This window comes from Felis catus, chromosome X, assembly GCF_018350175.1.
Source record: "Felis catus isolate Fca126 chromosome X, F.catus_Fca126_mat1.0, whole genome shotgun sequence".
Classification (NCBI taxonomy): domain Eukaryota; kingdom Metazoa; phylum Chordata; class Mammalia; order Carnivora; family Felidae; genus Felis; species Felis catus.
Window position 1 is genome coordinate 5744757 of NC_058386.1, and position 13513 is coordinate 5758269.

General features: G+C 43.5%; 1 protein-coding gene and 1 long non-coding RNA gene across 4 annotated transcripts in view; one reads left to right on the forward strand and one right to left on the reverse strand.

Moving 5' to 3' along the window:
* LOC102899438 overlaps window positions 1–13513 on the forward strand; it is a 561352-nt gene that overhangs the window by 540769 nt on the left and 7070 nt on the right. Inside the window, exons 11-12 of one of the 2 annotated variants that reach the window (XR_006593109.1) lie at window positions 5588–7939; window positions 8519–9180. This is a non-coding gene — a long non-coding RNA (uncharacterized LOC102899438). Of the gene's footprint in view, window positions 1–5587; window positions 7940–8518; window positions 9181–13513 lie in introns of those variants that run through there. The other variant, XR_006593108.1, reaches the window with a different exon arrangement.
* The window catches only part of ANOS1 (anosmin 1), a 187052-nt gene that overhangs the window by 17546 nt on the left and 155993 nt on the right, over window positions 1–13513 (reverse strand). Inside the window, exons 8-9 of one of the 2 annotated variants that reach the window (XM_023249109.2) lie at window positions 12822–12966; window positions 4629–4772 (exon numbers count right to left, since the gene is read on the reverse strand). In XM_023249109.2, coding sequence (XP_023104877.2) covers window positions 4629–4772; window positions 12822–12966 — 289 coding nt within the window. Of the gene's footprint in view, window positions 1–4628; window positions 4776–12821; window positions 12967–13513 lie in introns of both variants that reach the window. The other variant, XM_023249108.2, reaches the window with a different exon arrangement.

A 13513-nucleotide genomic window follows, 5' to 3' on the forward strand; every position in this document is an offset into this window, starting at 1 on the left:
AGGGTCATGGGATCGAGTCCCAATATGGCCTCTACAATGAGCATGGAACCTGCTTAAGATTATCTCTCTGTCCCTCCTCCACTTGCTCCCATGCACTCTCTCACAAATAAATAGATAAATTAGACAAGATAGACAGATGGACAGTCAGTCTTGTCTTCAGCTTCATCTTGCCAAGTATGAAAATACTGCAAGCTTGTATTTAGGATATGACTTCAGGACCAAGTGTCTAACTAGAATATGAAAATCAGTGTCATTTCCTAAGGGAATACATAGTTTCCTAAGGGGATACATAGGAAAATTCTACCCTAAATGCCTTGCTGTTCTGGTTCTTGAGCGTAAGTTCTTCCTTCCACAAATGAATTAAAAAGTCCTTGAGAAGTATTTTTAAATACTGAAATTTATTTTCAGCATGCTTCAACTATGCTTCAAAAAAGTAGATGCCTCTAATTTGTTCCTGAAATATACCTAACTCGAAATAAAAAGTAAAATGTATCCAACAGTGTCTGGCAAAAATCAAAGGCTGCACAATTTTTAATTCAGTGTTAATCTCTAAATTCCAAACATCTAATGATCAAGAATGCTGGCCTGACTGAACTCAGAGCTGTGAGAAACAGACCATCTCGGAGCACCGTGGAATAGCTGCGGTGAGGGGAACTCTCCACACTGAAGGCAGGGGACATACACATGGAGAGGCAGCAGAAAATGCCCATTTCTTAGATGGGAGTTTGTTCTCTAAGCATCTCTAACACCAGAAGTAGCACCTGGTAGGTAGTACATGCTCAATAAATGTTAGTTGGATGATATCCTTTCACGAAATAATGCCTCATTCTCTTCATATTTGTAAAAATGCTTTGGTGAGACAGACTTCCTGATTTTGTACAATTCTGTAAAAGAATTCTGGACACCTAGGCAGAAGGCATTTCTACTCAAAGCAGAAGTATGTTTTCTCTCTCTGAGCTAATTTTTCATATTTTTGGAGTGCAAACACTAAGTCTAAACCAAAAAGCCTAAAATAATCAATTGTAGATTCTATTCGGAACTGATGTCTGTAGAATAACAAAAGACAACTATTCCTTTTATAAATAATGATTGTTCCAGAAATTCACTGTTGAGGATATTTCTTTCCTTCCAGAGCATTCACTATTATAAGCCAACTACCATATGCACTAAGGTGGGCTAATATGTGATGTTTGAGTCACTTCCCTACAAAATTATATGCTGTGTCATCATAAATAATACAAAACCACTGAAGCTCTCTCTGTGAGAATATTCAATGTGAGAGAACATATTTGTGCTTCTGAGTTCTTAACTCCCAAGTCCAAAACCAACGTTCTGGCCACCCTCACTTTTAGGAAATGTAACAGATAGCTAGAAACCAATGTCTACTTACAATTTTGTCTCAATTAGTGAACAAGATTCTCTTCTCCTCTGATTTGTCACCAACATTTAGTTTCTTTTAGGTTTTCAACTCAGTGTATCCAATGGTGGAAATTAGTTACGATTAAAGAATATTCAGGTACTTGTGCCTAAGGCTTTCCAACCATTTGAGATGGGTCTATTGAGTTGTATTCAGTGCACACAATTATAATTTTACAGAGTGAAAACGTCCAGAAAGCCAGCCAAAGTGTCCTTTTCATAACAGAAAGAGAGCTCATTTTCACGTTCTGAACAGAATTCGTAAAATAGTAGCACTGTGTTTTGATTTAAAAGGCGTCTCCTTTCCTACAGTTGTGATAATTATGAATGTACACATGCTTCATAAGTGTCTGGGGAACTTTGGTTTGGGATTCTGTAGGTCACAGGGTGCCTAACAGGCTTCTAGAAGGAGAACAAATGTGGAATAAGTTCGGCACACATGCTTCCCACTTCGGAGAGGGCTGGACTCTCCAAAGCTTTCCACAGTCTCCTCCTACAGAGGGTTGTGGTACAGTGAGGCTCCCCTATGTTTTATATGTTAATTTGGCTTTCAAATTTAAAATCAAAAGGAAAATGGGATGGATATAATTTAAGAAAAAGCGCATTCTGGAGGAAGACAAAACTCTAGTTAGAGCATGACTTATTCTTAGTTCCTAAGTGGCCATGTGATCTGGTGAAATCAACCTACATCTGCCAGCAAAGTAACTCTACTGCACGGTGGTTCCAGTTTAATCTGCACTTGAAGACAGATGTGATTCCTTGGTCGTTGTGGGTTCCAGTCATTATTGTATGGGAATATTGACCACACACGTCTGCAGTGATCACTTGTATTCCACCCTGTGCTGAACGTCAAGACAAGGGAAAGGAGTAAAATGTCAAAGGTCTGGAAAGGAAACTATAAAATTCTCATTATTTATATGCTACATGATTGATTGCCTTTCCAGAAGAATGGAAAAGAATCATCAGAGGAAATGTTGCAATGAGCAAAGTAATATAACAATATAGTTGGATTCACCATCAAGACATAAATAGAAGATGGATTGATTTTGAGAGAGTGAGAGTGCAAGCTTGGGAGGGTCAGAGACGGGGAGAGAGAGAAACTCAAGCAGGCTCCATGCTATCAGCACAGAGCCCACCCAGCGTGGGGTTCAAACTCACGAACCATGACATCATGACCTGAACCGAAACCAAGAGTCGGACACTTAACTGACTGAGCCACCCAGCTGCCTTGGAAGATGCGTTTTTATATATGGCAGCAAAAGTTAGAGAATAAAATGGAGGGAAATGTATGCATGTATATATCATAGGATCCAAATAAACAAACACCTCAGAATAATCATATTAAAAAGTATTACAGCTTCCACATTATATATTACAAATTACTGTTGAGAGGAAATTTTAAAACCTGAATAAATAAAGTGATATGTCAAGTGTGCAGATTTTTAAGGAGTGAATTCTCCAGTCATTACCGTATATTTATTACTTTTTGAGAGACAGAGCATGATCAGGAGCAGAGCAGGAGCAGGGCAGGGTCAGAGGGAGACACAGAATCCAAAGAGGTTCCAGGCTCTGAGCTGGGCTCGAACTCATGGACCGTGAGATCACGACCTGAGCTGAAGTCAGACGCTTAACCAACTGAGCCATCCAGGCGCCCCTCCAGTCATTACCATATAGATTGATTGTAATTTCAGTAAAGATCTCAAAAGATTTTTGTGGAAATCGAAAAACTAGTGCAAATTTTTATACAATAATACAAAGGGCAAAGAATAATCAAGACAATTTGAAAAAAAGTAAAAAAAAAACTGAAAGGCTATTATTAAAAATATGTATAAACCTACAGTAGTTAAGACAATGTGGTAATGCCAGAAAGTTGGAAAAATATGCCAAATGCCTCTACAGAAAGTTAAAGAAATTAACTTTCCCATAATATTTGATTTAGGGCCAAGGTAGCAGCCCAGAGCTTTGGGGAAACAGTCATTTTTTTTTAATGTGTCATTTAGTTTTGAGAGAGCGTGCAAGCAGAGGAGGGACAGAGATCAAGGGGGACAGAGGATCCAAAGCAGGCTCTGCACTGACAGCAGCGAGCCTTACACGGTGCTCGAACCCATGAGCCATGAGATCATGACCTGAGCCGAAGTTGGACGCTTAACCGACTGAGACCCCCAGGTGCCCCAGATGTCAACAGTTGTGAAGAAACCGCCGGAACAAGAAGAACTCCAACACCAGTCTCCTGTATGGCACATGAGTGAATACCGGAGCAACACTGCCCTTCCAGAAGAAATGGAAGAATTGTAAAAACTGAGCTCTTGAAACAATCTATTTTTTTGTATGTTTTCAAAACGCATCAGAGAGGATAAAAGTGCACCAGGAGATCCAAAAGGACCATGTCAATAACACAAGATAAATATGCTACGAATAAAGAAAACAAGATGAATTTATCCCAAAGACAGCCACTCCAGCAAATACTCAGAATGAAGAGAATGTATTCTGAGGGCAGATCTTTACTGAAGAATGAATCATAGCATGGAACTTCTGAAGGCACCTGACTGGTTTGTTTTAGTGGAGCATTGGGATAGTGTGGCGTGTCTGTGCACAGTAGCGATTCAAAAATGTCACCGGAAATGCGCGACAAGGTAGAATGCTCATATGTTATATGAAAATGTGTGTGTTTTACATATAAATAGTATATTTGGGGGGACATACACATAAAACAAATGAGGGAAGAACAGAAACACAGATAACTTTCGAAAGGACATCCACCTAAATGCTGTTCCTATGAAACACTACTGAGATAAGTGACTTTTTTTCTCCATTTCCATCTCCAAATCCAATTATTTGGGTTGCCTTTTTTTTTTAAACAAAAAGCTCATTTAGAACAAAAATTTACAGCACAAAATAATGAGTATTTTGGAGACAAGATCGGCCTTCTGAGAACACAGTGAAGACAGGCTAACGTCCCTGAAATGTTAACGTGCAAGGACCTGACTGATGCTGATTTCCAAATGTGATACAGGTTCCCGGGAAAGACGGGGCTGCCCATCCAGACTTCACAACAGCAAGGCATTAAAAAAAAAAAAAAAAAGGACTAAAGGGTTTTGTTCAGCTCCTGTGTTCCTTAATATCAACACCGTGTCTCGACTTTTCTCACCAGCACCCTGAGATCACTGGGCTACTTAATGCAAATAACAAATCATCAAAGAGCGTTGACGCACCTTCAGTCTTTTTCCAGTAGACCTTCACCTGCAACTGGTTGTCTTGATAGAAGGGAGCTCCGATTTCCAGGAGGCGAGCGGGCCGTCGTCTTTGGAAAGATGGCTGTATGTGCACCACACTCTTCCTGGGTTTCCCAACTTGCTCTTCTGGAAAAAGTACAACACGGTGATTCCCTTGTTAAACGTAATCGGTGATCGGTATACGTTCACCCCGGCGAGAAAGGCGCTCTGGTGCAAAGAGGTATAGACAGCATTTCTCATTATAGATTTTTTTTTTGTAGTTATAAAGAAAGTAAGTAAAATGACATTGAAATACCATGTATCGTGAAAACAATACAGATAGCTTTTCACAGAAGTACCAGCATCATCTATCCAACACCTGGGGCGAGGCCCTAAATGGAAACCTTATTCAATCAACTTTGTACGGGAAATACTGAGTCAGCAAATGCAATGCAATGCAGTGATACGTTAGATGGGGGAATAGAATTTAAGGGTTCTTTTTTCTTCCGTCCTTTCCTCCCTCCTTTCCCTCCCTCCCTTCCCTTTCTCCCTTCCCTTCCTTTCTTCCACCGGGAAAACTTTCTCTGAATGAGGTAATCCAAACTTTGATTTCCAACACTCTGAGCGAGGCTATTTCTTATCACATCGCTGTTTTGTGCCACAATCTGACTCTAGTTTTACTGTTCTTTTTATTTTGTTGTTTTAATTTAGCTGCATCTTTCCCATTTGTGTTATTCTTAATTCCTAAAATCTGCTGGGTTCCTTCGTAACTACGTTCAAGACTCTATTAGCTCAGAAGGCACTGGCGCTCCTTGTCCGTGCCTGGCATGACGCTCTGTCCTTCAGAACTCACCCTATGCTCTTCTAAGGGATGATTTCCCAAGATGTACAGAAACAAACCTTCCTCAGTGCACCTATACTTTAAGTAACTTTTCCTCCCCTTTAATTTGTCCCTCCAGCTGATCTTGAACTCCTGTAGCAGCAGAACCTTCCTCTAACCTCGCTTGGATTTCCACTGCCTGGCTCAGGGACACACATGTAGTAGTTGCCTAGTAAGTATGTACTGGATGAAATGAAATCTGAGTTCATGGCTCTAGAGCTGTTACCAAGCATTCACTTGTCTGGGTCTTGCAGAATGTTTTACTTATTTTGCCACAGTAATCCTTTGCCACGGGATTCAAACATGCTTTTTCTCCAGGGTACACGTGCTTTGCTGTGTAAAGGGCAATCAACCTCACTTTTTCTCCAGGTATATTCCTGGTGGTCTCTGGTGTGCTCGGTGAGCTTTGCCACAATTTTATTTGTATCCATACAGCCATCCTATGAAATAGAACAGGGTCAATAAACTATCAGTAGAGGGCTGGACTGTAAATACTTTCAGCTTCGTGGGCCACACGGTCTCTCCCGACTACTCGCTCTCATTACAACACAAAAGCAGCCACAGGCTATCTGTAAACAAATGAGTGTGGCCCTGGGCCAATAAAGTTTTATTTATAAAAACAGGCGGTGGGCTGCAGATAGCCTGCGGGACATCGTTTGCAGATACCTGAGCAACTGGCATTAGCCTGCACATATTACAGACAAAAGACGGAGGAATCAAAAATACGAAGAATAATGTCCAGTTTCGTGCAATTCAAGCAGTAGTGAAACTGAGCTATAATCCCAGGGCCATCGTGTGTCCATCACTAAGTGCCACCTCCTTTTAGAGAGCAAGGTGAGAATATGCATCATTTAATAATAAGGACAGGTGCCTGAGTGGCTCAGTTGGTTAAGTGTCTGACCTCGTCTCAGGTCATGATCTCACAATCCGTGAGTTCAGGCTCCGCGTCGGGCTCTGTGCTGACAGCTGGGAGGCTGGAGCCTGCTTCCGATTCTGTGTCTCTCTCTGCCCCTCACCCTGCTCCCACTCTGTCTCTTTCTCTCTCAAAAATAAACATTAAAAATAATAATAAGGATATGAGAACTTTCCCCTGGCCTCACGTCTCTCTTACCCACTCCCTAATTTTAGAAGCAGGGTGAGAAATCCCGCAAGACTTCGCTGCTTTCTCAATTCCAAGCAGCCCCTTGGGAGAGAAGGGATTGTGCTGCACTGATTACATCCCGCTAAGAAGCATGTTATGGAACCTTCTCTGACATAGGAAGACAGGAGCAAGAGGGAACAAAGCAGGGGCAGGGAGGACACTCCTGACCTGGGTGAGGCAGGCAGAGGAAAACTGAGGACTCCAGCACCCCGATGCAGAACAACCACATGGACCGTCCACTGCTGCTCACACTGCTGTGCCCCGATACCTCCATTCCCTCTGACACCACTGTGCCCACTGTCACTGTGGTGCCCACTTACACTACCATGCCCACTGTCACCAGTGTGCCCACTACCTCCTCTGCTCCAGGATTCAAAGGAAATAGGTGCATTATTCAGGTTCTAACTTAGAGTGTCTTATCTTAAATAGTTCAAATAAATGGATCCCTGAGAAACATTAGGTTTCAGGCTTCCTCACCCAAAGCCAATGTGTGTGTCGGGGGTTTCATCACATCACCAGCAGTCCTCAGACACCAGGTGGGGGTCCTACCATTCAGCTAATTCTGACGCCATCCACCTGCAGATGGCCTCGGATCCCCCTCTGACACCATCCACCTGCAGATGGCCTCAGATCCCCCCCCGGGGACACCATCCATTTTGGGGGGGGGTCCCCCTCCAACACCATCCACCTGCAGATAGCCTTGGATCCCCCAGGGTAAGGGCTCCATCCTACGAGATGGCCCCCACTGCAGACACCACTCACACGTACGGTTGGCACCTATGATATTCTGACTATCCGCTATAGGTCAGAGGTTCCAACCATCCCCAACTTGGATTCAACTAATTTTCTAGAGTGGCTCACAGAACTCAGAAACATTTTACTCACTAGAGTACCTATCTGTTTATTATAAAGGCCCTAACTCAAGAGCAGCCAGAGGAAGAGCTACACAGGGCCAGCTATGTGAGAAGGGGCACACGGCCTCCGTGCCCTCCCCAGGAGTGCCACTGTGCCCACACTGCCACATGTTCACCAACCCAGAAGTTCTCCAAACCCTGTCCTTGTGCATGTTTATGGAGTCCCAGTGCCAGGAACGGGGTCGAAGACCCAATACATGTTTCTTATTTTAAATCACAGTATCACAGGCCACTTTGAGAGGCCCTGTGTCATCATCCAGAGAGAGCCAGTGTGCCCAGCAGCACGGAGAGCTCAGAACCCAGAGAAGACTGAGCCAGGACAGAGAACACACAGGGCTCTTGGCCAAAACTCATTCCGTTCCTGGTCACCATGGAGGTAAAGAATCCTGCTGCCCGCACGCAATGTATCTGTTGACTAGCTAACTAAGGATTGAAGATTTTCGCAAGCCATGTAGGTTTCTAATCCCTGTACTATTAGGGAGTGACTTTGAGAATTTGCCAAGGACCACCAAAATAGAGGTTTAGATGCTATGTTTAATCTCTATGTGAATTCTATCTTCCTGCCTTCTTATTATAGCCTATGCAAACCTTTATTTCTCATTACGTGTATGTAAGGACATAGTTTTCTGTATCTCAAGAGTGAACTGGCACTGGTCTCTTGAACTGCCATTGGTCCCTTGAAATGTTTCAAGTAGAGAAATGCATCACCATGTAGTGCTGCTGAGGCCACATGTAATGGACAGACAGGCATGTGCGTCAGTCCTAGGAGCCTGGACCTGACTCGAAAGGGGCGTCCTGCACTTACACTACTAAATAAGAATGGAATAAAATCATTCCTGCATACTGTAGAAAGATACGAGGTCTGATTTATGCTGTTATTTAATAGCCCCAAAGTTAAGAGAAGTGAATGACCAGGCTGTTTTTTCAAATGTCACAATTCTGATTAATTTCACAGATCAGGAGCTCCAGGATATTTTCTGTCTGCTCCATTTTTAATTTGAAGAGCTGGAAGAATACCCCAGCAGCACGAGGCAACTCTAAAAGATCAGTAATCTGTCAACCCTGGAAAGATTCTTCCAGCCTCCAAAAGAGCAAGCAACATTTCCTTTCAAGACGCTGTTCCATTTTTCTTCCTTCAAGGGGCCCTTTTACAAAATGGCAGGAACATTCAGCCTTTGTTGGCGTAGAACTTTTTGTCATTAAAGCACCTAGCAGCCTGCAGACCTGGAAAATATAATTCAAAAAGTAATTTACATGCTGGCATTTACTACTCTCTTTCCTATAAAATATAATTTCCCTTGCTTATTCTATAAAGTTGTAATTATTCTTTACTTCTCATTGGTCTGTGATGAAATATACGGTGTTCTTGTAAAAGTCATGTACTAGCATTTATGAGATTGTATATCACCATCAGTGTATGAAATCCTGACAAATATTCAGCTATATCCTGCATAATCTTTGGTAAAGCCCATCTCTTCCAAGGGATACCCTGAGACAAAACAATATGTGCTATGACAGGTACTCTGAACTATTCTCTCGTTTACTTTTCCTTTATCACCTTTCTGAATCCACATGAGTAAGTTAATCCTTAGAATAAAGTGGCCTTTGATAGGTTAACTCTTGTATCTCTTTATTGATCAGTTAAAACATTATCTAATTTTAAAGATGATTAGAAAGTGACATTAGTGGGGCACCTGGGTGGCTCGATTAAGCATCTGACTGCTGATTTCAGTCCAGGTCATGATCTCATCATGGTTCATGAGATCAAGCCCCTCATCAGGCTCTGTGCTGACAGCGTGGAGCCTGCTTGGGATTCTCTCCCTCTTTCTCCCTCTCTCTGCCCCTTCCCAGCTTGTGCACGTGCTCTCTCAAAAAAAAAAAAAAAACTTAAAAAAAATTTTTAAAAAGTGACATTAACATTCACAATAAACCTGTCTGATGGAAAGTTGACTGACATTGTAGATAAGATAGGGATTACTGATTGTGTTTCACAGATATTTATGGAGCCATACTTAACGCACCACACATACAGGTGCAGAGCACAATGGACAGATAACCCATGTTCCATGATCTAGATGAGATTTTTGGGTTGGTGGATGTTCTTTTCCAAGTTGGGAAGGGGTGGGTCTCAACCTCACATGGTGGGGTCTGCCATATGCAAAAGGAAGGATGTTTCCACCTCATATTACAGAGGACAGGGGAAGATAAACATGATGTGTTCATATGTATGGGGAACTGTGTGCCATTCTGAAAGGGAGGAATGTGCACTATATTATGCATTATGGCTTAAGATATGAGAGAAAGAGAGGTTTACAATCCCCCGTGAGAGGGTGGGAGAAGAAACTAGTTAAAGAGGATCTCAGCGAGCCAATGGGCTTGTGTGGCGATGCCCCAGGAAGAGTGAGAAAGCCCTAGATGTGCTGTGGAGATCCAGAGCCCAGTCAGAGCTCTGTGTCCACGGGGACTTGCCGAGGCACTCCATGTACCCCCACAATAGCAAGCTGAGGTCAGATTCTTCAGTCCTTGTTCTTGGTTGTGGGAAGAAACACAAATTATACGAGTCTGCAATCCCACACCAGCTTCTAATGGGGAAGGAATGTTGTTTACCAGAAAAACCAGGACACATAAAGGCGAACGTATTTTACACAACATGAAATCCCTCCCACCAGTAGAAGAAAAAGGTCTTTGGTGAAGCAGAAGTCTATAGGACTCAGGTCTGAGAAGGAGGCTGGGGAGGAAGAAGGGGACAGGAGTGAAGGACGAACTTGGAGAAGATGACTAGGGGACACTCTTGAGGGTGGAATTCAGAAGAAGGAGAAGTATGTTACACAGTTGCTGTTTTCTAAAGCACATGTGTGCTGCCATCTACAGAATGGATAGTTAAGAAAGAGTGAAAATAGATACTAATTAGGAGACTTGTTTAATTGTAAGAAAGCGATGGGAATGGCCCAAACATGGCAAAGAACTTGATAGATCCCAAGAGCATTTGGCATTAGAGACAAAAAGGACTTTCTACAGTACTGCATTTCTGGAGAGAAAGAAAACAGAAACATGAAGACTGGCCTCTCAATCTCTGGCATGAACAGATGGGTGAAGGGGGGTGGGGGGGCGTCTGCCATGGGAGATCCCGGGAGAGGAGCAGGTGTGCCGTCTGAGCACCTGCTAGCCACCCCCGTACAGGTGCTGAGCTGGCAGCCAGACACAGGGAGAGGGCATCAGAAGCACAAAGATGGTCGCTGAGTCCACACACTCACTGAGCTCTCCCAGGGACAGCGCTACCTCCCCCCCCCTTCCTTCCTTCTCCCCAACACTGAATTCTCTGCACACACAGCACACTTTCCAATCTCTGTGCATGCGCATGCACACCCACCCGTGTGGGGGCGGATGCCCATGCCTTGTGGGCCCACGGGGCGCTCATGACTCTTGAGGGATCTCATTCCCCACCGAAACTTCAGCTTCTTCCATGTCCATTATGACTACGTGTGCAGTGGACTGATGTCTGTGCCATCATGCGTACATGTTTATCTTCCAAACTCAATGTTGGGCAGAGCTCAAAATGCATCTAGTGCTGCAATAATGTGTATGCGTGCATATGTCTACGTGCATGAACAGTACATGCATGTGTATGTTTATGTGTGCCTGTATCCATGTGTGTCTGTGTGCACGGACATGCACACATAAACAAATACATGGTACATATGTACTATATTGTGTATATTTGGTCTATAAGTATATATTCTATATAGTGGACCTATGTTTATAGTACAATACAGTATAATATAGCAATTACCTCCATCATTAGGGACAGTAATGTCATGTTTTGTGGCCATACATTTCAGGTTGAGGAGTGGATGAATGACAGGATTAAAAAAAATCCATGAAGTTACTACACCTATAGAAAAGTTTCCAAGAGGAATTTTAGGTAAAAGTTGTATTATATTCAGAGAGATGCTTAAAAATAGTAGACTGTTTCAAAGACACTTAGTTTCCAAAGAGATGGTTTCTCATGGAGCTAGGAAGCTGTTTCTAGAACTTTTTTGAAAGCATCATTTCAAACAGACCTGCTCATTCTGATCCTATTTTTCCCAGGTGGTAGAAAATAATTATAAGCAATGACTGCGTCTAACTCTGCAGAGTGTGGCTTGCATTTCCTATATTCAGACAGGCTTCTAGCACTTTCTACCCTTCTGCAGCAGGCCCATGATGAAAGGCAGATACCATGGGGCTCTACTCCTAGGGAATCAATATCACATGGTCCTTTAATCTCTCCCATTCCCAGAAACCTTGCCACGCGCTTCTCCTGAGCAGTTCTAACTAGCCCCGTCTTGTGAACAAAGCCAAAAACAAGAAAGGAACTTATTTTCTGGCTCAGATATGACTGCCATGTAAGACTCTCCTCTTGTTTTGCTCAGTTTGTGGCAAACATACTAGTTTAGAAAAACTGGAAGCAAGAAAAACCAATACGGGAAAAATTTACTCAATGGAATATTAAGTAGCCTTTCAAGAAGCAACATGAGCACTGTGGAATACCTGTTACCACAGGTACGTCACCCATCCCCAGGTTTAGGAGACATAAGTTTTCTTGCCAAATTTCCACTATGACACCAAAATATTGCATACTCAAAAGATACAAATTAAAGTCAAAGGTGAAACTGAAACATGGCTCAGTGACCAATCTCAAACACACAAATGTTTGCCTACTTTTGGTAACACGCGAACAAACAAAACCCAAATTTGGATTTTGCTCTGTACGACCTACAAAACTTGAAGACCTCCTTCTTTCTCTTGCTACCCGTGTTGACACACAGAAGTCATCTCGATGGGCAGGGACGCTACTTCCCAAATTCAGCAAACGTTTGGCCCAGGTAGCAGGACTCAACAATATACATTTCCCATACAGAGCATGCAACTGACACATTTTTTGCCCCTGCAGTAAGGATCAATATGATCAAACACAGGTTAAACACCAATTTGCTGAAAAAGACGAGCAAGTATGGCGTGGAACCCAAAAAGTAGGTTTTCTGTAGCTACAGCTGTCCCTCCCGATGGCTCACTGCCACATCTGGGGCCTCTGAGGGTTGGACATGAGTGGCTCTGGTAAGGACGCACCGTGGAGCCTGCCAGACGCTGGGAGAGGGTGCCATCAGGGGAGGGGCGCACAGCGAGGCCAGAAAGGCACGCCTCCACAAGGAGAGGGCACTTACTGTGGCCGGTGGGGAGTGCGGGCGTGAAGTTCAGGGACAGGATAGGACACTTACTGTGGCTGGCAGAGCGTGCGGGCGTGAAGTGCAGGGACGCCTTCGCTCCTTTCAGGCGCGTCTGTCCCCAGTACGCGATGGCCTGCAGTTCCACGGTGTAGCCACTGTCTGGCTGCAGTCTGTCCAGGATCACCGAATTCTGGGACTGCAGGAAAAGAGAAGATTCGCCAAGCCCGTTACGAACCGCTCTGCCTCTGCCACTCCTCTTCCTCACAGAGCCAGACGGTCCTCAGGAAGCATCTCGGCAGCCCCTGCCGTACACGTGCCCTTAAAAAAATCCAGTTTTACTATCAATATAAGTAGAACGCCCAAACATATTATTTGGGAATTGTGTTCCTTATCCAATTACTGGATCCTCTTTCATGAGTATAGAAGTGAATAATTCTAGGATGCCTGGGTGGCCATCAGACTCCGGATATCAGCTCAGGTCATAGCTTCCCACCTGTGAGATCGAGACCCAATCAGGCTCTGTGCCAACATCACGGAGCCTGCTTGGGATTCTGTCTCTGTCCCTCCCCTGCTCACTGTCTCTGTCTCTCAAAATAAATAAATAAACTTTAAAAAGTTTGAAAAAAAATGAATAATTCTGCTCTTGACTATTCTAGACACCACCTCATGGAGAAAAGAGACATGTTTGCCATGAACCGATGGAGGCTCGTGTTAGCAGATACCTGGAAAAATTATGAATTGTC